The sequence below is a fragment of the Heteronotia binoei genome, chromosome 17, assembly GCF_032191835.1.
Source record: "Heteronotia binoei isolate CCM8104 ecotype False Entrance Well chromosome 17, APGP_CSIRO_Hbin_v1, whole genome shotgun sequence".
Taxonomy (NCBI): domain Eukaryota; kingdom Metazoa; phylum Chordata; class Lepidosauria; order Squamata; family Gekkonidae; genus Heteronotia; species Heteronotia binoei.
In genome coordinates this window covers 12,568,596-12,592,799 of record NC_083239.1, presented here as the reverse complement: position 1 = coordinate 12,592,799, position 24,204 = coordinate 12,568,596, and the positions used below count along the sequence as shown (strand labels likewise).

General features: G+C 44.0%; 1 protein-coding gene across 1 annotated transcript in view; it reads right to left on the bottom strand.

Moving 5' to 3' along the window:
- MFSD2A (MFSD2 lysolipid transporter A, lysophospholipid) overlaps nt 1–24,204 on the bottom strand; it is a 46,711-nt gene that overhangs the window by 14,135 nt on the left and 8,372 nt on the right. Inside the window, exons 2-9 of the mRNA XM_060258353.1 lie at nt 23,850–23,975; nt 22,350–22,474; nt 10,428–10,551; nt 9,318–9,396; nt 7,173–7,348; nt 6,637–6,727; nt 2,327–2,448; nt 1,324–1,407 (exon numbers count right to left, since the gene is read on the bottom strand). Coding sequence (XP_060114336.1) covers nt 1,324–1,407; nt 2,327–2,448; nt 6,637–6,727; nt 7,173–7,348; nt 9,318–9,396; nt 10,428–10,551; nt 22,350–22,474; nt 23,850–23,975 — 927 coding nt within the window. The remainder of the gene's footprint in view (nt 1–1,323; nt 1,408–2,326; nt 2,449–6,636; nt 6,728–7,172; nt 7,349–9,317; nt 9,397–10,427; nt 10,552–22,349; nt 22,475–23,849; nt 23,976–24,204) is intronic.

Genomic DNA, 24,204 nt, shown 5'->3' with positions numbered 1-24,204 from the left:
GGATCATGGGTTCCATGTCAGTCTCAATTGCTCTCAAGAGCCTTATATGCAGGGAGAGTGTCAGTCCACCCCACACGCAATGGGCTTTCTGCCTTGGCAAAGCATTTCAAAACACAATGCTCCCCCTCTCCACTGTCTGTCCCCTCCATCTATTAGCTTGCAAAGACTTTTCCCAGACAAATCGGCTCCGTTCCTTTTACTCAGTGCCTCTCTCTGATAAACATTCAAGCCTTTTTCTTCTCATGGTTAAGAGTAAAAAAAAAAAAAAATGGCAGCATTTGGACAGAAAAGACTTGCATGCTTGTTATCCTCCACCCCTTTTCATAGCCAGCTTCAAGTGTGAACAACGGATGCAGTGTTCTCCTCAAAGCTGTATCATTTCAGGAACCATGTTACGGAAATGCTCCTCTCTGCTAAGGTTACGCATCTTTCAGCTCAACACAAGAACTTTCATTGTAGTTCTTCAAAAAGGACATACCTAACTTCTCTGTTTATTCTTATGACTGCATTTATGCCGGCAGTCTACCATCAACTAGCTGTTCGGAAAGCACCTCTGTTGTTTAAGTTTCCAGAAGACCAGTGGTCATATGGTGTTAAATTACTGTTGGCAAATTGAATAAAAATTTCTTGCTGCTTCCATAGGACGCTCAATGGGAAAAAAGCAGATGGGGGGGGTACAGAGGCTAGACCAACCAGCAGGGGAGGCTTCGGTTCAAATCCTGCCATTGCAAAGTGAACTTGGAAGATTTACTGGGGTGATTCTGGCCACCTTCACTCCAATACAAGAGCCACTTAAGATGGAGGAAGGCTTCGTACAGCCATTTCCACATTATGAGAGCCAGCTTGAGGGGATGACAGACTAGAATTGGGAGACCTGGATCTGAATCACCATTCTGCCATGGCAGCTTGTTGGGTGATCTTAAACCACCCACACACTCTGCCTAACCCACCTCACAGGGTTGTTGTGAGGATAAAATGGAGAAGGGGATAATGTTGTAAGCCACTCCGAGTCTCCACTGGGGAGAAGAGTGGGGTATAAATAAAATAAAATAAATAAATAGCATCGACACTGCAGGCAGAACTGAACACGTTCTACAGTTCCATAAGGACAAACATATTTCCATGATTACTGGCGTTATAGATGCTTCTCTTCTAGCAGTTTCACCACAGTTTTGAAATGCTTTGCTTGTGACACTATTACAACAGCCCTTAAGGTTGGTCAGTATTAGCATATTGCAACAATCAGCAGCCAATGTAGTAAATTATATTATTAGGAAAAAGAACATGGGAGAGAAGGAAGCAGATCAGCTCCAGAGTACATACCATGATGGCCAGCAGAATATTCTGGAATTCATTGCGGAAGCCCAAGGTGTATGTACAGAACAAAGCAAAGTTGCCTTCCAGCAGCTGAAAAAGAAGGGAGAATATGGAAGTGCCCTGGAAATGGTACTTGTCCCAACTACCTCATGTGGTGGGGTGGTAGGAAATCCAGCTTCTTGTCCATGCACCATTAAACACTGTTTTGCTTTCTTGTGGCTGGTGAAAGATTTTGCGTTCTTCATTATTATCGATCAGATGCAATTCAGTTTTGTGCAATTTGTGTCTTACAATATGCAAGGTACTTGCCTTGCCTCACAAATACTATTTACATTTGAGGTGGATTGTATTGGTTTTTGTGTGTGCTTCCCCTTTTGAAGCAGTCATTGAAGCACACCTTTGTGAAACACTACTGAAGCTGACAGAATTCTGCTATAGGAGATTCTGCTTTCACATGCTCCAAAGAGAATGCATGTCCTAACCACACAGAAAGGCTAGTGGATAAAGACCATGGAGGAAGAGAAGGAGGAAGGCCAGCTAGAGGGAAGGATTCCACAGATTCTCTGAAGCCACAGAAGAAAAAATTGTTATTCACAACTGAGCTGGAAGCAAAACAACCCCCCCCCCCCCCGAAGCATTTGAGTTGCTAACACAGGGGTGCTGCTGCTGTTTGCTGGAAAATCAAATTCCAGAAGCACTGCCTAAGGGGGCATGGGGCATGTTCCACCCACCACACTGCAGACAGTGGTGGTTTAGACAGTGGTGGGTGTTAAGCAGGTTTTGAGATGCCCAAGGCTGCTGGTTATGAGAAGGAAAATAAGTGGCCACTGTCCCTTTGAGAATGTGTTCAACAGGTGCCCCTGATATTTGAGCAAATCCAAGCAGTTAAAGGGCTTATGGGGGGGGGGGCAGAAGAATCCAAGCTGCAAGATACTGCATTAGGAAAGCAGGCAATCCTTGCAACAGAACAAGTAACGTGCTTCTTGTTCCACAAGGCTCTCTTCCTTACCATGAAAGCCAATGATGTAAAAAGGAAACCAGCAATCAACTTGATGTAGGGGCCATGGTTCATCACCAGCTTCAATCCTTGGAAGAAAGAAACAGGCTCATCCGACTGGAGCTCAATGGATGCTACAAGGAACAAGAGAGAAATGACTTTTTCAGGGCAATAAGACTGGGCAGTGTGTGCATCACAGGAAAAAGGTTAACCAGCACACTGAAAACTAGAATTCAGCACATCTTATGCAAGCGAAAGATGCTGGCGTGAACTCTGTTCATTCGCTACTTGGGTTAGCCATGGAAGAGACACTGGAATCGAGGAAAAAATTACTGCAGTGAGAGTTTCTGCATCTGTTGTGAGAGACTTTGCATGCAGAAGGTTTCAGGCTTGACCCTTGACACCTCCAGTTTGTTCTTTACCTAGTCCTCTGATCTACGGGTCTTGGAACAGTATTAATTTATCCAAACTAGGAATAAAAGGAAGGAAGGAAGGAAGGAAGGAAGGAAGGAAGGAAGGAAGGAAGGAAGGAAGGAAGGAAGGAAGGAAGGAAGGAAGGAAGGAAGGAAGGAAGGAAGGAAGGAAGGAAGGAAGGAAGGAAGGGGCATCTCCAGTTAAAATAATCAGGTAGTAGCAGGTGATTTGAAATCTCCAATCCGAACAGGTTTAAGATGAGGAACTGCAAGATGCTGGCTTGGCTTCCCTAATGGAGTTTGGAAGGGGGAAGGATCCAGTGAGAATGGGTGTAGATAGCACAGGGCAACCATGCTTGCCAGCAGGGGAGGTGCTTCCAGAAAAAGCTCCTCCAAGAACAGCACTCCCCCCCCCCCGCCCCACACACCGTGGGATAGACAGGTTCTCAGTTTAAGCATTCAAGAGGAACTGCCTCACAATTAGTTTGCTAAGGACAATACAGGGCAGAGATTAGGGGAACCAGCTTCTTCCAAAGGGCTGGCTGAAACCTGAAACTACGGGGTCTTTCCTCTGGGGAACAGAAGTCATGGGTCATGGGATGGAACTCCTCCATGTGACCACTGGGACTCTCAAAAGTTTGCCTCATATAAGAGGGAGTTTTTGTGCTTACACATTGTACAGGAGGAAGTGGCCCACAGCAACTCCTCTGCAAAAATTTCATTCAATACCACCATTACAAAGCACAATATCAATACCACACAGTGTTCAGTGTTTTGCAGACAATAAGTGTCCTGCTACAACAACCTTGAAAGGTAGGTTGGTATTTCCCATCCAGATGCCACTGTGAGGAGAGGGTAGCTTTGGCAGAGTCAGGATTTGAACCAGGTCCTTCTTGCTTTGGCTGCTAACTGTACTGCTGAGCCATAAATGTAACTAGTATTTTCACAAGAGCTTTAGGCTAAAATCCAATGTGGCCAACCTCTGCAGCAATGGTGGCTCAAATCAATCTACCATCTCACACCAATTAGGCTGATAGCATTGGGACATTCAGAAAGCTGCTTATCCTGTTAGGACTTGTGCTGTTTAGGATCCCCACACACACACCCGTTGGAGTTTTAGTCTGCAAGTCATAAATGGCTTTACCCAGGGCTTTTTTTGAGCAGGAACGCAGTTCCGGCTGTTTTGGTGTCAGGGAGTGTAACCTAATATGCAAATGAATCTGTGCTTTTTATAGAAAAAGCCCTTTGTGAAACAATGGTGACATCAGGAGGTGTGGCCTAATATGTGAATGAGTTCCTGCTGGGCTTTTTCTACCAAAAAACCCCTGGTTTTATCTGTTTGAAGGATGGAGGCTTTTGTAGTAGGCTGACTCCAGAGCTCTCTGAAACCAAGTATTATCCTAGGATTCAGCATAATGATTCCTGTGCCTTGGTAACCCCACCCTAGTTTTCCGGCCACACACTGACATCACTTCCTATGTCCCTGAAACTGATATCAGCATGTCTCCAGGGACAGTCTAGCATTCCACAAAAACTGGTTTTACCACAAGAGTTTTTACAGAAAGCTAGAGGATCCCACATCACTTCTGTTTTAATACGGAAATAGCATAGGTGCACCATGGTGTTGCCCGGATGCCAGGTCTCCCCACTCAAGTCCTCTCAATGATGCCCAAGGCAGCAGCAGACATCATGGGTAATTAATGGGAGGATTCCTGCTGTATCAGAAGGCCTTGTAATCCTTACTTTCTGAAAAAGTTAGTAGCAGCTAAGGTTGCCAGTCTCTCAATGGGGCTGGAGAGGTCTTGGAATTACAACTGATTTCCAGACTACAGAGATCAGTTCCCCTGGAGAAAATGACTGCTCTGAAGAGTAGAGTTTTCTAGTATTATAGCCTGCTGAAGTCCCTCTGCTCCCCAAAACACATGCTCCCCAAGCTCCACTCCCATATCTCCAGGAATTTCCCAACCAAAATTTGGCAACCCTAGCAACTAAATATTTGGTGATGACACACCAAGCTCAAAGACATAACTATTACTTTACAAAAACCGTTGTGGGTTCTTATACGTAACTGCAACCAGGATGTTTAACTTCCTGGTTTGCATCTGGGTAGTAGCTGACGTGAATTTCCTCACAGGCAAATAAGGCTTGGCCTTCCGCTTCTGAAGCCCTTCCTCTCTGTCAGCTTATGGAAGGACCTGCAGCATGGCACTTTCTATAGACAGTAATGGTGGTGACATTTTAAGAACATATGAAAACGCTAAGCCCTTTTCTTTTTCCTTCCCCTTAATATAGCATTTTTCTTGCCTGCAACACCTGTCATTATTTCATTTTTCTCTAATTGTGAAATACATTTGGATTACACTCAGCAATTATGAAACTCAGTTAATGAGATGTACTATACAGCGGATAGTGCCAGCAGAATAAAAATAACAGCTGAGACGGGTGAAGAAAAGTGGTTGTCATATAATCAACTATTAAAAATACAAAGTGGCAAAACAGAATTGAAAACTGCTGAAGAGCTGAATAATAAATATGATTGGTTCCAAATGCAACATATAAAGAGCTTGGTGGAAAATGATATTAAAACTGAAGGAATAAGAAAAGAGCAAACAGAAATGGAAAAAGTTCTGCTTGGAGACAATGAAAAATTAATTTCAAAACTATATAATTACTTTTAAAATGGTCTACGGAAGATGTAGTGAAATCTCAAATGATTATTGGCAATTAATGTAAATAAAGAAATACAGATGGAAACTTGGGAATATTTGTGGAAGAATTCTATAAAGCTTTCGATGTGTCATAGTATTAAAGAGAACTGTTTTAAAATGATGTATAGATGGTATATGACTCCTAAAAAGTTGGCAAAGATGAACAATAACATGCCAGATAGATGTTGGAAGTGTAAAAAACATGAAGGTTCTTTCTACCATATGTGGTGGACTTGTGAAACAGCAAAAAAGTATTGGCAGATGGTTCAACAAGAAATTTCTATGATCTTGGGATACAAATTTAAGAAAGTTGCAGAGACTTTTCTGTTGGGATTACAAATGGAAAAATTTCCAAAAGAAGATAGAACTATAATTTGGTACTTGCTTTCAGCTGCTAGGACATTGTATGCGCAGTTGTGGAAGCAAGAAAAAATACCAGAGAAATGGGATTGGATTGTAAAAGTTATGACATGGAATGAAATGGACAAATTAACAAGAATTTTAAGAGACTATGACTTAGAAGTTTAAGATGGAGTGTAAAAAGTTTAGAAGATATGAAAAAGTGGAAAATAAAAGGACATTGGACAATTTTTGATAATGATTAAGTCTTAGAAGGAAGAAGAATATTAATTTTTGTTTTTATTTGTTAAGGGTACCTTTAAATATTAGTATTATAAGTAAATAACACCAGCGGGGGTCAAGTAGTGGGGGGAGGGGTGGTTAGAAAGTAATATATGGGGTAGATAAAAAGAAGTTATTAATGATGCAGGAAAAAGATATTGTTACCATATTTTACTAAATAAAATTGTTTTAAACAGAGATGTACTATACAGTATTTTCATTGTGTAATCCAGATGTATTATATAGTAATTTGTTTGTTCCATACTGATCTTTATCACATAGTTCTCAGTGTGGTGCAGTGGTCAGATTGCCAACCGAGGATCTGGGAGACTCAGATTCAGATCCTCACTCTGCCATGGAAGTTATGCTGGGTGACCCAGGACTAGCCACACACACTCAGCCTAACCAACCTCCCAGGGCTGTTGTGAGGATAATATGGAGGAGACAAGAAGGATTTAAACTGTTGAGGAGAAAGGTCAGGAATAAAAAGAAAATGAATAATGAATGGACTCTGTAAGCCACCTTTAGTCTCAACAAGAAAGGCAAAAGACAAATGAACAAGTCAGTCTGTTTTGCTCACCTCGCTTTTCCCGTACACCGACAAACAGGACGATGGCACAAAGAATGTAAATCCCACCAATGACACCAGCAGCAATCATGTAGGCATTCCTCTGTATGTTGGGTAGAGAGAGGGGAAAAGATGAACGGATGTTGAGAGCAGAAAAATGTGAAGCCCCCTGAACTTGGATGCAGGGCTACAGCTCTGATAACTGGGTCTCCAATCCAGGGCATTTATTCAGGTTCAGCAGACTCAGAAGAGCGGCATCATTGGCTAGTCAGCTGACTGGAGAACAACCTTTAGGACAGTGGTCTTCAACCCACATTTCCTGAGCCCCTGCAGAGCTGCCATTCTGGGGGCTACTTTCGGGAAGGGCCTGCTGCTAGTTAGCGCACATGCACAAAGTACATAGGTGCAAATCTCTTGGCATCCCCATAAGGAGTAGCTGGATGGAGAAGAAAGGTCACATGGCAGCACAAGGAGTTGGTGCATGATTTCTTGCTGTTCCCCTTATATTACCCACCCACACAACTGGGACCATCTGAATAGGTGCATACCGTATCTGTGAGCGAGCCTGTTTCATGGGTAATGTTCACCTCCTCCATAACCACTGATGAAGAGTTGGCCATGCTCAACAGCAGTGGGTCTGGAATGCATGGTGTGTCAACTTTGCCCACTATCTGGCCTTGGATAGCTGTTCCCAGGACGGTACCGAGCACTTCCACCGTCATACCTGTAGGCCATGCACAAAACACACAGTGAGGCTACTGTGTACATATGAACATATGAAACTGCCTTAGACTGAATCAGACCCTTAGTCCATCAAAGTCAGTATTGTCTACTCAGACTGGCAATGGCTCTCCAGAATCTCAAGCTGAGGTTTTTCACACCTATTACCTGGACCCTTTTTGGTTGGGGATGCCAGGGATTGAACCTGGGACCTTCTGCTTACCAAGCAGATGCTCTACCACTGAGCCACCATCCCTCCCCATGTGAGCCTACCAAGTGTGGTATATGCAAACTCCAGCTGAACATTGCAAAATCTAAGCAGTGGTTAATTAAGCCATTTCTGTTTAAAGCCACTTACTACCCAACCAAAAGGTTTACCAAAAAAAAAGCACAGAGTCACCATGAGAAGATTTCTTGGGAAGCTATTTCCAAGCAATTCATTGCAAGAATGCAATTCATTGCAATTCATGACAAGCAAGTTTGTAGCAAACCAGAGAACTGAATAGCTGGTTTTCGTTCCATTTCCTAACCAGTAATACTTTTGCAGTAATCAAGTAGATCCATAATTGGTATTGTAACTGAAGCCAGCCTGATGGGAAAACTCAAAAGCTTTTGAAAAACCAGAAGAGTCTGTTAAGGACCTGTTAAGGCTTCAACCCTGCAGGTGAGGCCTGAAGATCTCCTGGAATTCCAACTGATTTCTAGGTGACAGAGATCAATTCCTCTGGAGAAGATGGCTGCTTTGAGGGGGCATTATATGCCTCTGAGGTCCCTCCCCTCCCAAAACACCACCCTCCCCATGGTCTGCTCCCAGATCTTCAAGAACTTCTCACTGCAGAGTTGGCAACCCTAGTTCTGGCTGGCCTTGGTCTGCATCTACTGCTATAGGGAGTCATTCTGCTCATTACACTAAATTCAAGTCTGTACAACTGCACTGGGAGGTGGGGGTGGGGTAGGGAAATGAGTTAATATTTTTGAATACTTCCCCATATTAAAACAAAACCAGCACCCTCTATGTATAAACCAGGTACCAAAGAGCAGGCTAGACCCAGTCTGCTGTTTACCACACGCAGAGAGTTTGTACAAATACGGCCATCCTCAAATACAGCAAAGTTAACATAACAGAGAGGAAAGCCGAGTTGAGCCCTCTTCCAAATGTATTCGTACATTACATGTGGAGTGTTAAGTGCTTCTACGTGTAAAAGCTCACCCACACCACCTACAGTCATACAGAGTGTCAGCAGTTCATTAAGAACCTCCAATCAATGCAAATAGAAAGCTTGGTTTATAAATCCCACTTTGAGGAATCTTAAAGCAGTTTGCACTCATCTTCCCTTCTCCACAGCAGGCATCTTATGCGGAAACCCACTGGCATAGATTCCATGTGGGGCTATGAACTCTCTGAAGTTAAAGAAATTGGTGCACTCAAGAAAAATGCTTGCTTGGGTTTCAACACGGGCTTCAAATATCAAAAATTATTCTTCAAGCAGCAGGCAAATCTGGGTTGCAAAATATGTCCATTATGGATGCAGCAAGATCCAAAATGCCTCTTGCCTTTTAGGGTCTAAAGCCCAAGGGCTTCCAGGATCACTAGATCACACACATAACCAAGCAGGCTGTGTGGAGGTGTGGCTTTCCTGAACCAGAAGTAAAAGGCTGGACAGGAACAGTCTGTTACGAGCTTTCTATTTTTAAGCTATTTCCTGGTGCTCAAGTATGTTCCATCACAAATGCAGCCCTTCGCAAGCTTTCAGACCTCCAGTCATGGCAACCAGAGGAAAATGCCTCACACTCAAGGCAGCACATGTACTCAAAAAGGGGATATGCAAACAAATTTCATGTAGTCTTCCCATTAAGTTTACTCAGCTAGATCACATTTGTTTCCAACTGGTTGGGTCAAGCGGGAAACTGAGAAACAGAAGCATTTGGACCACTATTTTGCACTGGAGGGAGGAGAGAGAAGAGGTTCTTACGGTAGGCAGTGGCAGAATCCCGCTCGCTTTGCTCACTGCTAATGAACATGGTGAGGGCCGAGTATGGCACGTGGAAGCACTGCAAAGGAGAGAGGGAAGAATTAAGTCATGCAGAAACCATTCAACCTGTCATTAGGCGGCATTAGACGCATGACAGGCATGTGCAAGAAGCTAGCCTTTTTCAAGGGTGCGGTATAAAAAGACAAAGCTAAGCAAGGATTTCCGGTTGAACACATGCCAAATTTCTCAAGACCAATTTCTCAAGACCAAGAGAACAGAACAACCGGACAGAACAGAACGACTTCAAAATTAGGCAACACTCAGCTTGCAGAATCGAGATCCGGCTATTGATTAGATTCTCTGGAATCTTTCTCCAAGACAAACACACACTTTCCCAGCTATGGAATATTTTGCATGTATCAGGATGCCAAATGGCAAAGCTGCATATCAGTTCTGCAGCAGAATGCGGGGTTCTCAGGGATTGTAAATTTCCCACAACACCAGAAGTCTTTGTTGTTTTTTAAGTATAGGACAGACCAGGCTAGCCCGATCTTATCAGATTATGGAAGCTAAACAGAGTCAGTTCCGGCTAGTACTTGGATGGGAGACCTCCAAGGAATACCAAGGGTATGATATGGAGGCAGGCAACGGCAAACCACTTCTGGACTTCTCATGCTTTGAAAACCCACCAGGAGTCACCATAAGTCAGCTGTGACTTGGTGGCAAAAATACAAGAAAAAACGTAACTGCTCAGGAACCCATACCATGCATATATCAGATGTGGATTTAGAAAAGTGGGATGAATACGTACAGGCATCTGCACAGAAACCAAGTTGCAGCCTTTCCCCCCTCAGTTTCATTAAGTATGGAAAGTAAATTAATGAAATAAGCAATAACTTGCTTATGAAATTAATCTCATGATCAAATGCAAAGTGCATACAGTTTATTACAGGACCTTACAGCCAGTCTAGCAATGCTTCCTGCTGTTGGTCTATGCATTTTAAAAACCCACGTACAAAGTGAGGTGCAGAGCAATATGTGGGATAGGGAGAGAGAGAAAAGGCTCGACACTGAAGAGCTGATTTTGGCAACAAAGGCAGGCAAACTCACCGTTACAAGGGTCTGGAAAATGCAATAGAAGAACAGGTACCACATCATCTGCCCCCGAGAGATGTCTGGCACGAACCATATTAAGAAGTAGGAGGTCACAGCAAAAGGAGTGGAAAATATAATCCTGTGGGATATTAAAGCAAGATTTAACACACTCTCTGTTTTCCTTCCTGCACCCAAATAGTATGTCACACAGTTTGGCCCTTTTAGGGCAGTTAAAAATAGGCAAGGAAATTGGCCCTCCGTCCCCATCCATGGGCATTCTGTGCAAAAGTTTTAATCTGGCTTCATTTTACCATTGTTAATCCCTGCTAGAAACATATGCACACACATCCACCACAATGGGAAGACATTCTGATAGTGCTAGGTGTTGTTGTTCAGTCACACAGTCAAATCTGACTCTTTGCGACCCCATGGACAAAGTCACGCCAGGCCCTCCTGTCTTCCACCAAGTGCTAAGTAGATAGCCTCAGGTATCACAGGTCATAGGAGATTTGGTAACTCCCACAATAAGTACACAACCAGTTGCTCCCAGTAACTGCTACATTATGGTTCTCGCCTCTCATTCAGCTAAAAATTCTGACATGTGAAGTCCTTTGATTGAGTCTAACTTCAACCATGAGCTTACTGTGAGGCCTAAAACGCACCACACAGTACCCAACCTGAAAATATAAGGTGGATAATTTCACTTATTTACATATTTATAAACTGCTTTTCTCCCAAATGAGGACCCAAAGCTGCTTATCATTTCACCCACATTCCATTTTCTCCACACAACCACCCAGTAACACAGGAGAGATTGGGAGTGTGTGACTGGCCAAAAGTCATCCAGCAAGCATTCATGTCAGAGTCGGGGGTTCATATGTGGTTTGCCCGGATCCTAATCCAACATTCCAGCCACATAATATACTGACTCTCAGACTACATAACACTGGCCTACATTACAAGGTCGTGGAAAGGAAATATTTCCCTACGGACTCTGTTATTAAGCATTTATTTCCTGCACCCTCAGGCAAAGCAGTCTCTTGAGGTGACTCACAACACAAAAAAACCCTTTATGAATTACAACCCATAAATTATATGCATTGAACATTTCCCAATAAACATATTCCAACTCAAATTGCTTGGGTAGACATGTACTTGAAATGCGGAGATAATATAAAAGCAACAGGTGGGTAATCATGTTGTTCTGAAGCAGTAGAACAAAAGTCCATATGCACCTTTAAGAACAAGGAAAGTTTAATTCTGGATATAAGCTTTCATGCGCATGCATGCTACAGATACCTGAATCATATCTGATGAAGTGTGCTCAGGGCTCTTTTTGTAGAGAAAGCCCAGCAGGAACTCATTTGCATGTTAGACCACACACCCCTGACACAAAGCCAGCTGGAACTGCGCTCCTGTGCGTTCCTGCTCAAAAAGCCCTGAGGGTGCTTATAACTGGAATTAAACATGGTTGGTCTTAAAGGTGCTACTACTGGGCTCAAACTTTGTTCTAGCAACAATAATAGTATTCCTTTTTCTCCTTCCTCCTCTGAACACCAGTGGCTCTGCCTTCAAGCCCCACCTTAAGAACACAATCCAGCTGCAGCCCAAAAGGACCCAATGACCTTCAAAATTCATTGACAGCCCTGCAAACGTCTAATCCCAGGCCCGTCCAAGCTGGGAAAGTTGTAGAGGTCCAGAAAGCATTTTTTAAAAAGCTGAGTAAATTTGTTACGGAGTGGGGCTTTGATCCCAAAGACTAAATCCCCTTCAAACAAGGCAACGGGATGCAGGCCTGCAAGCTTTAAAACCCATTGGGAGCAATAAAGGTGTTGGCAAACCGCCCAGTGACTAAAGGAGGCAAGGAAACTTTGCATGACATGCGAGTGAAACAAGAATAATAAAATGAGGAACTGAAGCACCATTACAGGACAAGGGGGGAAAAAGTTATTTGAACTGGTTCTCTATGAGTCTCTGGACAGGAATAAATAGTCATTTATGTGGTTACCTCTAGACAAAAAGAGTGACTTCCCACAACCATGATCAGTGGAGGTTTATTCCTATATGCCAGTTGCAGGAAGGGGAGTGGCATTAGTCTATTTCTCTGCGTTTGAGTTCTTCTAGCTGGCCTCTAGAAGAAACAGGAGGCCAGAACAAATGTGCTTCCAATCTTTCACTGGCAGACTTTGCCAAAAAGAGCATTCCTTCCTCCTCTTTTAGGTCAAAGGCTGCTAAATTGATCTATTGCAGTGCATTCCTGTGAGAGAACGTCTGTGGACTAGTCCCCCCCTGGTGCCCTATGTAATACAGATGATAGACCTACGAAGTCACTGAAAGCATCTGGCACAGGAAGTAAGGTTTTCCCCAGCCACTATAATGGAGATGTAGACCTCCGGCCTTTATCATTATTGTATTGTTTATTATGTGTTGTACACAAGCCTTGTAATATATTTTTGCAAACTGAAAAATGGTGTAATACTTGGTGGCTTTGATCAGTCTACTAATTACACCAAGTGCCTTTCAAGCAGCAGACTATGAAGGAGATGAGCTGGCTCCCTCAGCACCATTTCAGTCCCTGAAGCCATCATAGAGGTTTGTGCTCAGGAGAAGAGGGAATTTGCCTCAAAGCACCCCCCCCCCCAACTCCAGGCTGGGAAATTCCTGAAGATTTAGGGGTGGAATCTGAAGAGGGGAAAAGTCATTCTCATTTGAGGCCCTTTGTATAATGAAGCAAAAAAGGTAAAGGTAGTCCCCTATGCAAGCACCAGTCATTTTCGACTCTGGGGTGACGTTGCTTTCACGTTTTCACGGCAGACTTTTTATGGGGTGGTTTGCCACTGCCTTCCCCAGTCATATACACTCCCCCCCCCCAGCAAACTGAGTACTCATTTTACCGACCTTGGAAGGATGGAAGGCTGAGTCTACCTCGAGCTGGCTACCTGAACCAGCTTCCGCTGGGATCGAACTCAGGTTGTGAGCAGAGCGCTGCAGCTTTACCACTCTGTATAATGAAGTAGGTGCCCCTTATGTCGGTGAATGCCAATACTCCTCTAATTCACATTTGATGGAAGAATTCTGATGGTGTATACTCCCACTAAAAGCCCAAAGGCAAACAACCTATTATACAAAACTGCACAATATTTACAATGCTTAATGTCAGTATACCAAAACTTGAAATGTATTACATGTGCTGACTGAAATGCCTTCAATTTGAGCACTGTATATGGAGCAACACGCTTCCGATATTCCAAAAGCTCAGAAAAACCGTCCAAGTAGGATACAGACGTAGTTCAAAGAAAGTCCCACAGTCCAGGCTCAGATGTACCAGCGCAACAGGACACCGGTAAGTATCTGTTTCAAACCTCTTCGTCAGGCGCATATATACTTCAGGGACTCATAAACCAGGTTTAACAATACATGAATACAAAGAGTCAAGCATCAATGGCTGGCGTTCCTCAACGCTCCTCAATTATCTATACTGAGTTACTTCAGAACTTTCAATTACTGATTTCACCTGACCTTTCCCCTCTATGTTGAATAAAAATATTTTGCTAATTTTGAATTTCAAAATGTTTCAAGTGCCATTTTCAGTGGTTTAAGTTAAAGAATGATCCAGATGCTTCCCTCAGGCTCCTGGCCTGAGTCAGCAGTAAAATATATTGAGATAAGGTGGGGCAGTCAGAGTTCTTCAGAAAAGAAGAAAACAAACCACTAGGGCTGCTAAGTCAGAAAGGGAGAGGTAAATGAACAGAAGGAAAATTTTGCCTCTGAGGGAGGGAAATGGACAGGGCTGTCATATTTGGTGGCTATGGTGGGACACGAAAATAAAACCCACAACTTATTTGTCTCACCACAGATACAAACTATTATAAGAAAATATTTTATAAATTTGAGAGGAATTACCACAGAATTCCTGTCAGAAATGTCGCCACCACGTACACATAGAGAGGCACATGGAGGATAGGGAGAGAAAACATCCACTGAGGAGAATCCTAGTCAGGAGGTTAAAATTATGAAAATGAAAACTGAATTGGCGAAAATGGAAACAGACAAGGCCAGAGTTCAGGTTGAAAAAAGAGAAAGCCAATACTGAAGAAGAACAACAAATATAGTTAGCTAAAATTCAGGCAGATAAAAAGCCAATGTCAAAGCAGAAAAAGAAAAAGAATCCGCTAAAATTATGCAGGAGGAGATAGAAACTGATAGAGAGCATCCACATCATGAAAATGAAAACTCAGTCAAGGCAGAAATCTGACTGACTCTCCTCAGCTCTCAAGTCTTTCTCTGCTCAGCTGACACTAACCAATCATTGCTTGGAGCAGCCTGTCACTCAAGACTGTTTCTGTGAAGAATTAACCCTTCACGGTCCTTCAGCTGTTTGTGTTGCACTTATAAACTTTTTAAAAACGCAGCCTGTCACAGGTCCATCCAGAAAAACTGGTTGAGTCTCTCCACTTCAGTTCAGAGTAGCAAAAAAGCCACAAGAGTTCTGGGTTAATATCATTGTGCTCCACACCCACCCATTAAATAATTCTCTAGGCAGCAAGAAGGCAAGGCCATTAGTTTCCTGCTTACTTTTTAGCCCACCCTTTCCTTCAAGGAGCTCAATATAACATATATGGCTCTGTTTTCATCATAACCACCCTGCAAGTAGGCTAGGTCAATAGTGTGATGAACCCAATATTCCACTTTCAGGCCTAGTCACTACACTACACACACTGTGTTCTGCACAGTTCCTGCCATTTCAGTCAGGTTTGAACAGGAGAACTTCCCTGCAGTTCTGTGTAGTACTTCCGGAAGGGTGCATACACCAACATTTGGGGCAGAATGGGTCAGAATGCTGCTGCTGTTAAATGGGCATCAGTGAGTGCCCAGGCCAGGCCTGTGGAAGTCTCACAAAAAGACAGGGAAAGTGGGACAAAATGTAGGAAGGTTTCAGAGCAAAATAGAATTATAATTTCTCTTTCTGCATGCTGCTGGGTGGCTGACTTAAACTTTTGGCATTTTATACAGAGGTCGGAAGGAAAAGGGGGTGGAGGGAGGCTGAAAGGTTATTGATTAGCCACCTGGACATTTTTCCCACAATCTGTTATTTCCTGTGATGTGGGAAGTCAGTGGGATGTGCTGAGGAAGCAAAGGAAAGACCAGATGCCCCAAAACCCTTAATAATGTTCCTCCCTGTTGTTCCTAGGTAGAATCAGGGCTTTCACCAAGCCCTTATACAAACACACACTACAATCTGAGAGCCAGTTTGGTGTAATGATTAAATGCGTGGACTCTTATCTGGGAGAACCGGGTTTGATTCACCACTCCTCCACTTGCACCTGCTGGAATGGCCTTGGGTCAGCCATAGCTGTGGCAGAGGTTGTCCTTGAAAGGGCAGCTGCTCTGAGAGCCCTCTCAGCCCCACCCACCTCACAGTGTGTTTGTTATGGGGGGAGAAGATAAAGGAGATTGTAAGCCGCTCTGAGTCTCTGATTCAGAGAGAAGGGCGGGGTATAATCTGCAATTCTTCTTCTTCTTCTACAGTCTGCTGATAAGATCCACAAGATAGATGGTTTGTGTGCACATGAAGGGGGGTATTCCAATAAGCAACCTGGGGATCTGAAAGTCTGACAAGGGCAGCTGCACATTTAAGAATATAATGCTAACTTAGCTTCTCCCTCTTCTCTGGCATCCATCCATCTACCCCACCCTGGGAACAACTGGATCTCCAACCCTGTTTGACTCTTAGTAACCTCCTCCCTGCAGCAGCTCGGCGATTTGCAAAGATATATGAAACAGGCTAGACTGTAGGCACACGCATATCGAGCTGCCATTGGCTGATCCGGGATGGTGTGTTCAGCAGCAAGTCACACACACCCCTCTCCCACCTCACTAAGCTTTAACCATTTCCTCAACATGCTTCGCATGGCTTCCTTTTCCAGAAATGCTCTTGTGCAAGTCTAGAAGTTGCCACGAGGACAGGATGTTGCAATGACGGGGTGAAGCTGGGAAAGGGAAGTGAGAAGGGGAAAAACCTTCCCTCCAAGGTTGCAATTGGAAGCATGCTTACTTGGAAATCCTTTTTGTTCACATCTACAGGGCTCGTGTGTGTATACGAGTGCTAAAACATTCACTCTGTTAAGTCCCCGGTGTTTTCAAACTTTCTACTATCAACAGGCAATTCACCTGCTGAGAAAACCCTGAAACTTATGCATTTGTTTGGTCACTGCAGTGTTTCTCCCAAATTCTCTTCCCTCTATACAATCACCCTTCTCATCTACACACAAGGAAATGGTTTTGTAACCTGAGGGAAGAAAAAATGCCAAAGAAGGGCAACCTATTCACTGCAATTTCTTTTTAAGAAACTGCCTAGATCCTTATTAAACACTGCATGTCCAATGCACAAAAACTCCCCATAACACAACTCCCTCCACTCCACAAGATGCACCCATCAGAATATTACAATAGATTATAGACAATCTGCCACAAAAGCCCTGCATGTTACAAAGGAATTGGGTGCATGTTCTGCAGCACACGTGAGTCGTATATGCACTGACCACTTGGCTTTCATGGTCTCTCTGTGACTAAGAGTCTGTGGGCTAAAATACAAACCCTGAACACTGCCAGTGACAGCACGTCGAAGAAGATTGGTACTGGTGAGAAAGCCATCTTTTAAGGACAATTATCTGCAATTATTAAGAACATAAGAGAAGCCAGGGGTGGAATTCTAGCAGGAGCTCATTTGCATATTAGGCCACACATCCCTGATGTAGCCAGTCCTCCAAGAGCTTACAAGGCTCTTTTTTTGTAAGCTCTTGGAGAATTGGCTACATCAGGATGTGTGGTCTAATGTACAAATGAGCTCTTGCTAGAATTCCACCCCTGAATCAGGCCAATGGCCCACCCAGTTCAACACTCTGTGTCACACAGTGGCCAAAAAAACCAGGTGCCATGTTATGACTGAACGATGACTGTTTGAATCCATGCTCCTTTGTTGTATGGGTTCTAATGGATCTGAGATTCATTTTAAAATTATTGTAAACTGTGAACTTTAGTTCTTTTTTAGGAGAAAGGTGGGCTAAATTCAAATGACAAATAGTATTCAAGGTACTTCTTCAGCAAGGAGAACCTGAACAGGAAGAAGGCCAAAAGCAGAGACACAAAAACAGATCCAGATTTCTAAGGGCATGACCTCCTAAGACTTGACCTTTTTTCTTGCTTCAGGGATGGTTAAACGTAACCTTCGTGACAGATGGCTGCACATTCTTCCACATACATCAATTTCATTAGCCTGCTTTCATGAACTCAAAACGCAGACAGCTTTTAAGAACTTACGGTGGCCTCTTTTCTGAGTAAACGTTATTTGGGTATGCAGAACGTCAGAGAATATCTGACAATAGCCAGGCTTTGCAGTGTAACAACCAGCAAATCACTTTGTTCTGCGATAACTCCGCTTGCAAAAGATCTTGCTATGCATTGGTTGCAGGTAAAACTGGATGAGATCCAGGCTCACATCTTCATAGCCTTTTAGGTAGAGCCAGTATGGTGACCGCAAACATAATTCTTGTTCTACTAATAGTAGATCCATGTCAAATGAACAAAAAAAATATATAAATATTGTAATTACACTGAAAATACCCATTGTCTGCAACCAGCCCCCCCCCCCAAAAAAGGTCTGAAAGCTTTTAATCATGATTAAATCACAACTGAATTGCTAAACATAAAACAGGAGTCCAGTGGCACCTTAAAGATTAACAAACTGTTTCACACAGACTGCTTCCAACTCATGCAACTTTTTGCTGGAAAGAAAAACCTGTTCGGCTTTGAGGTGCCCCAGGACTCCTGCTTTATTTTGCTGTTGCACACTAACGTCGCTTCCCATCCGGATTGCCAAACACACCGTCAACAAACTGTTGCTGGTTTCAATCCCTGTGCTTCTAGAGCTCATGAAACTTTTAAATTCTCCGTTCAATCTCATCAGCACAATCCATAAGCAGAGGAGAACTTGCTGATCTCATACCCCCTTCTCAAATGAACAGATTGTCAGGTAGAGAAGTTTCAACTGCTTCTTGGGAACAGGGGCTCCTCGAGGGCAGGAACTCTCTGCTCCACGCACAGGTCAGGCGGTCAACTCAGCACACCCTTCAGCACCCTCTTCTGCACGCACAGATCAAGACTTAAAATGACAAGAACGCCCACAGAGTTTGTAAGATTCATAAACAGCATTTTCAGTGGCGCCAACTCAGGGCTTTTTTTGAGCAGGAACGCACACGAATGCAGTTTCAGCAGGCTTAGTGTCAGGGCGTGTGGCCTAATATGCCAATGAGTTCCTGCTGGGCTTTTTCTACCAAAAAAGCCTTACCCCCATCATCTTTCAACTCAATCCACTGCCCTCATTATCACCGGAGGGTGAAAAGGAAAGAAAACAGCTCAGAAAACATTTTATTCCTTATTCTGCTGCCCTATGGACAAAAATAATAATAATAATACTTTTTATTTGTATCCCGCCCTCCCCGCAAGGGCAGGCTCAGGGCGGCTCACAACATACGAATATAATACAATAAAATCATACATAGTAATTACACTTATAAATATAAAATAAATCAGTTTACAAATTGTATTAAAATTAATTTTGGTGCTATAACTTAAATCTGTAATAAATTCAGTGGCTAAAAAAACATATCCAGCGGCACTTTCTTGGCTCGGTATTAGGTGAAGGCTATTTTGAAGAGGTAGGTCTTACAGGCCCTGCAGAATTGATCTAAGCATCGCAGGGCCCGTACCTCCTCCGGGAGTTGATTCCATAGCAGTGGAGCTGCAATGGAGAAGGCCCGATCCCGGGTGGTCTTCAATCTGGCCTCCCTTGGCCCAGGGATATTCAGCCGGTTCTTCCCGGCTGACCTCAGCGCTCCCTGGGGCTCATATGGGGAGAGACGGTCCCTCAAGTAGGCAGGTCCTCGGCCATATAGGGCTTTAAAGGTGATAACCAGCACCTTGTAACAGACTCGGTACACCACCGGCAGCCAGTGCAGTCTTCCTCCTGTGATACAGGATGGCCCAAGCCCTTGCTGGGCAAGGGGGGGGGGGTGCATGCCTTTGTCCACTAATACACAATAATACAGGACAGCAAGAACCGTTAACCCCCTTCAGGGAATCTCTGCAGTATACAAACCCTTCCCTCCATTCATACTGGGTGTGCTCTGGGGTCATCCTTCCTGAGCAGAGACAAAAATGTGTGAGCTGGAGGCTAAAAATCTGTGAGCTAGCTCACACTAACTCAACTTAGAGGGAACACTGACCAGGAGATATAATAATCCATAATTAAGGAAAGTACTCTGTAACCTTCAGTTGCAGAGTTCCTCTCAGGCTAACCCTTTCCCACCATTTTAGCCCTAATTCCAAGGTCCAAAAAATTAATTCCTTTAGCCACAGAGCAATGCTTTCCAGACTCCTGCGGCTAACACTGACTCACAAATGCTACTGTGGAAGAAGAATAATGGGGATTTCAAGCAGCTGGCTGCTTTTTACGAGGCTGTTGTCTACAGCATTGAAATCTCCCATACAAAACCAGACAACGCCGGTGGTCTATTCAACACCATCGTTTTTGAAAAATCCAGAGTCCTGGAGTTGGAAGGAGCCTTTTTGGTTATCTCAAGAAGCAATGGAATGTCAGACTGGGGCCTAGGAGACCCAGGTTCAAATTCATCATGGAAAAAAATCACTGGGTGACCTTGAGCCAGTTGCTCTTACTTAGTCTAGTCTAGTCACAGGGTTGCCATTAGGAGGCTAAACTGGAGGGAAAACAATGGTGTCAGCTCCTTTAGGCCCCAAAAGGGAGAAAAGCAAGAGCCCATGCTCTCTTCCATTTGAAAGGCCTTTAGGTATTCAAAGAAGAAGAAGATATTGGATTTATATCCTGCCCTCCACTCCGAATCTCAGAGTCTCAGAGCGGCTCACAATCTCCTTTACCTTCCTCCCCCACAACAGACACCCTGTGAGGTGGGCGGGGCTGGAGAGGGCTCTCACAGCAGCTGCCCTTTCAAGGACAACTTCTGCCAGAGTTATGGCTGACCCAAGGCCATTCCAGCAGGTGCAAGTGGAGGAGTGGGGAATCAAACCCGGTTCTCCCAGATAAGAGTCTGCACACTTAACCACTACACCAAACTGGCTCTCTACATGATTTGATCAGAATTACTGACACTGACAAGGAGGCGAGGAGACAAAACATTAAAGGATCCTAATCAACTCCTTCTTGGATAAAAATCTGAGGGGTGCCTTGGTAGCACATGAGAAAGAGTGGTCTTCTAATCTGAAGAGAGATGGGAAATCAGAGGAAAGAGGCCCATACTGATGCCCTTCTCTTCTTCATGCTTTGTTCCCTCCACCTCAATGCCTGCAATTCCTACATGCATTGAAATGCAAAATAGTAGAATCTGCTTTCTCCACACCCAAAACACAAAGACAACCATGGATAAGTATGATCACCCAAAGCATAGGCAGCACACAGCCTGATTTCAAAAGCTGGTGGCTAGAGGCCATGCAGCTCAGTCTACTCGGAGTCAAGTCAAGCAATAACCACTGTCTCCAGACAATGGAGGAAAATGTTCATACACTGATCATCACTAGGTGGGGAAGGGGAAGCTCTGCCCCTCTTTGCAAAGGGGGGTATCCACCGGTATGCAACTACACTGCCTGAATCCAAGTACAGGCAGACTCAAAAGCTTTCTGAAAGTGTCACCCCAGCAGCTACTAACTGCTCCGCAGCAAGCACAATCTGATGTCCCCATCAGAAGCAACACTGGCTTGGATTATTTGCTTAGCACATTCTTCATCCCACACTTCCTCCACAGAACTCCGAGCACCATACATCCATTTCCCTTCCTTCATTTTATCCACACAGCTATAGAGCAAGCCTGGAGAGAGACAGTGGCTGGCCCAAAGTCACCCAGCAAGCTTCCATGACAGAATGGGGGATTCAATTCCGGGTATCCTAGATCATAGTCCAATGCTCTAGTCACTAATAAAATTCAGTTCCCAACATCCTATCATACATCCCAACATCCTATCATACAAATACCCTACAAATAAAAAGTATTATTATTATTATTATTATTATTATATTATATCATATTGCAGCATAAACAAAAGCAGGTCCCAAGATGGAGGTTAAGAAGATAGCATTGATTCTCAAAGTCTAGCATTTCCCTGACATAGTCTCTTTTCCATTCTTCTATATTACAAAGTTTTTAAAAATTCTATATTCAGAGATACAAATTCAGCCCAAGCAGAACTTGCCTTTGGACCATGGACACTGGTCTGCCTGGAGTTCACAGACAAGGACCCTGCAGAGCAGTGCAAGGCATGTCTAGAGTTCGTGCACACAGGAACTGATTGCATTCACAAAAAATTCCTAGCAAGATATGAGCCGTCTCTCTCCACTCTCGCACTTCCAGGAATTTTGCTGCCATCTCATAAGAACATAAGAGAAGCCATGTTAGATCAGGCCAATGGCCCATCCAGTCCAACATTCTGTGTTACACAGCGGCCAAATATATATATATATATACACACACACACACACACACTGTGGCTAATAGCCACTGATGGACCTCTGCTCCATATTTTTATCTAACCCCCTCTTGAAGGTGGCCATGCTTGTGGCCGCCACCACCTCCTGTGGCAGTGAATTCCACATGTTAATCACCCTTTGGGTGAAGAAGTACTTCCTTTTATCCATTTTAACCTGTCTGCTCAGCAATTTCATCGAATGCCCACGAGTTCTTGTATTGTGAGAAAGGGAGAAAAGTACTTATTTCTCTACTTTCTACATCCCATGCATTATCTTGTAAACCTCTATCATGTCACCCCTCAGTCGACGTTTCTCCAAGCTAAAGAGACCTAAGCGTTTCAACCTTTCTTCATAGGGAAGGTGTTCCAGCAAGCTTTCCTTACCAGGGCATCAGGCGTCCTAAGCGACTCCATGAGGTTTTACTGATGAAGAAGCCAACCAACGGATCAGTGACAGCATCCCATGCACGACCCACAAAGAGAATAATTGAGGCATAGAAAGGATCCAGCTGTTAAGAAAAATGACACCACTAGTCACTTGGGCCAGAGGCACAGAGCCCTCTTCCACGACATGAAAGAAGAAAGCCACATTGATTGCACTTTCAGAACTCCTAAAGTGACCACCAGAAACTTTTGGACCAATGGTCTGTCATGCTCATTATTGTCTACTCTGACAGGCAGTGGCTCTCAAACAAAGAGAAGTTTTTCTCTCAATGCCCTCTCAGAGATCCTGTAACTGGAAATGGCAGAGATTGAACTGGTAAACCTTTTGTGTGCAAGGCACATGCTCCCCTGCGGGGCCATAGTCTTTTACACAGTTCTTTTCAGCTGCTCCTGCCTTCTAAACCTGCAAGAGTAGTAACTAGGTATGATGTTTTGCCAAGCAGGCAGCAATAATCCCCGGCCCACCTCTTTTTCACACTCCTGTACTAGCAGAAGCTGGGCACAATCCAAGTCCCGCTTGGAAGGTTACAACTGGCACAGGCCTGCTCCAAAGAACCTGCAGGAAAGTGCCAATTTGACCATCTCTTGCCAGCACAGCAGAAACTCTCTACTGGGAGAAAAACGACAGCTGAAATGCTGAGCTCAAAAAGTACACAGTGTGCCATCTCAAGACAGCAATGTGTTCTGAGCCTCACCATTTGCTTGATGCATATTAAGCATTAAGTGAAGATAGACCGATCCACAGGATACAGACTGTTATTTCGGTCCTGAAAGGGAAGAACAGCTTCTGCATGGGGACAAAACCAGTGACAGAACCCTTTCTCCCACAGAGGCTTGGAGACCTACCACTACCTAAACCAGCTCTCTGTCATTCCTATACTGGCAGAACTGAGCGGATAGCTGGACTTAGAAGAAGCACACTGCATTACATGAGGAGAATTGTGGCTTCTGGAATTCATCCAACAGTGGAATCAGAACTGGATGTCCAATCATGCTCCAATACATACAACAGACACACCTGAAAAACAGCATATAGTATTCTCTAGGCTCGCTTGCTAATGAGATGATCAGTAGAGCCAGGGGATTCGTTTGGATTGATTCTCAACAAACAGAATACAAGCAAGCCTGCTGCCCTTTCTATGCTGTTTCAAACTGAACAGATCCACATGTCCAAATGTCCCTCTATGTCTCTTTTTCTTAAACACACAGATTCCTTTTTCAAAGAGCATTTAGCCATCAGATGTTTGTAAGAATCAGATCCATGTTCAGAAGAGGGGCAGAGTTCACATTTGCATTTCTGAAAAACTGCATTCGATGCCAACCTGTTCAAGCCAGTAGCTGGGTGCCCTTGAGCTGACTGCAGTAACCACACATAAATGCACGTTTAAGCTGCCCCCGATTTCCCCCTCAACAGAAGTGCACCTGAGCAGCAGGACTTACCTGTGCCACATCTAGCAAGTAGATCTGCAGGAAAAAGCCCAAGGCGCAGCCAGTGATCTGGTAAGGGGCTCCACCGATGGCATAACAAACTTTACTGCATACTGATAGTCTTCCTTTGCTCTCTCTCTGGAAAAATTGAGTAGGGGGGTGGGGAGATAAAAAGTTCACAATAATTCAGTGCTACTGATAACCAGCCATCAAGTTTTCCCCAAGGCAAACCAGCAACATGTAGTTAATAGCAGCCAAAACCCCACAAGACATCATTTTCACCTTTACCCAGTTTGGTGTATTGGTTAAGTGTGCGGACTCTTATCTGGGAGAACCTGGTTTGATTCCCCACTCCTCCACTTGCACC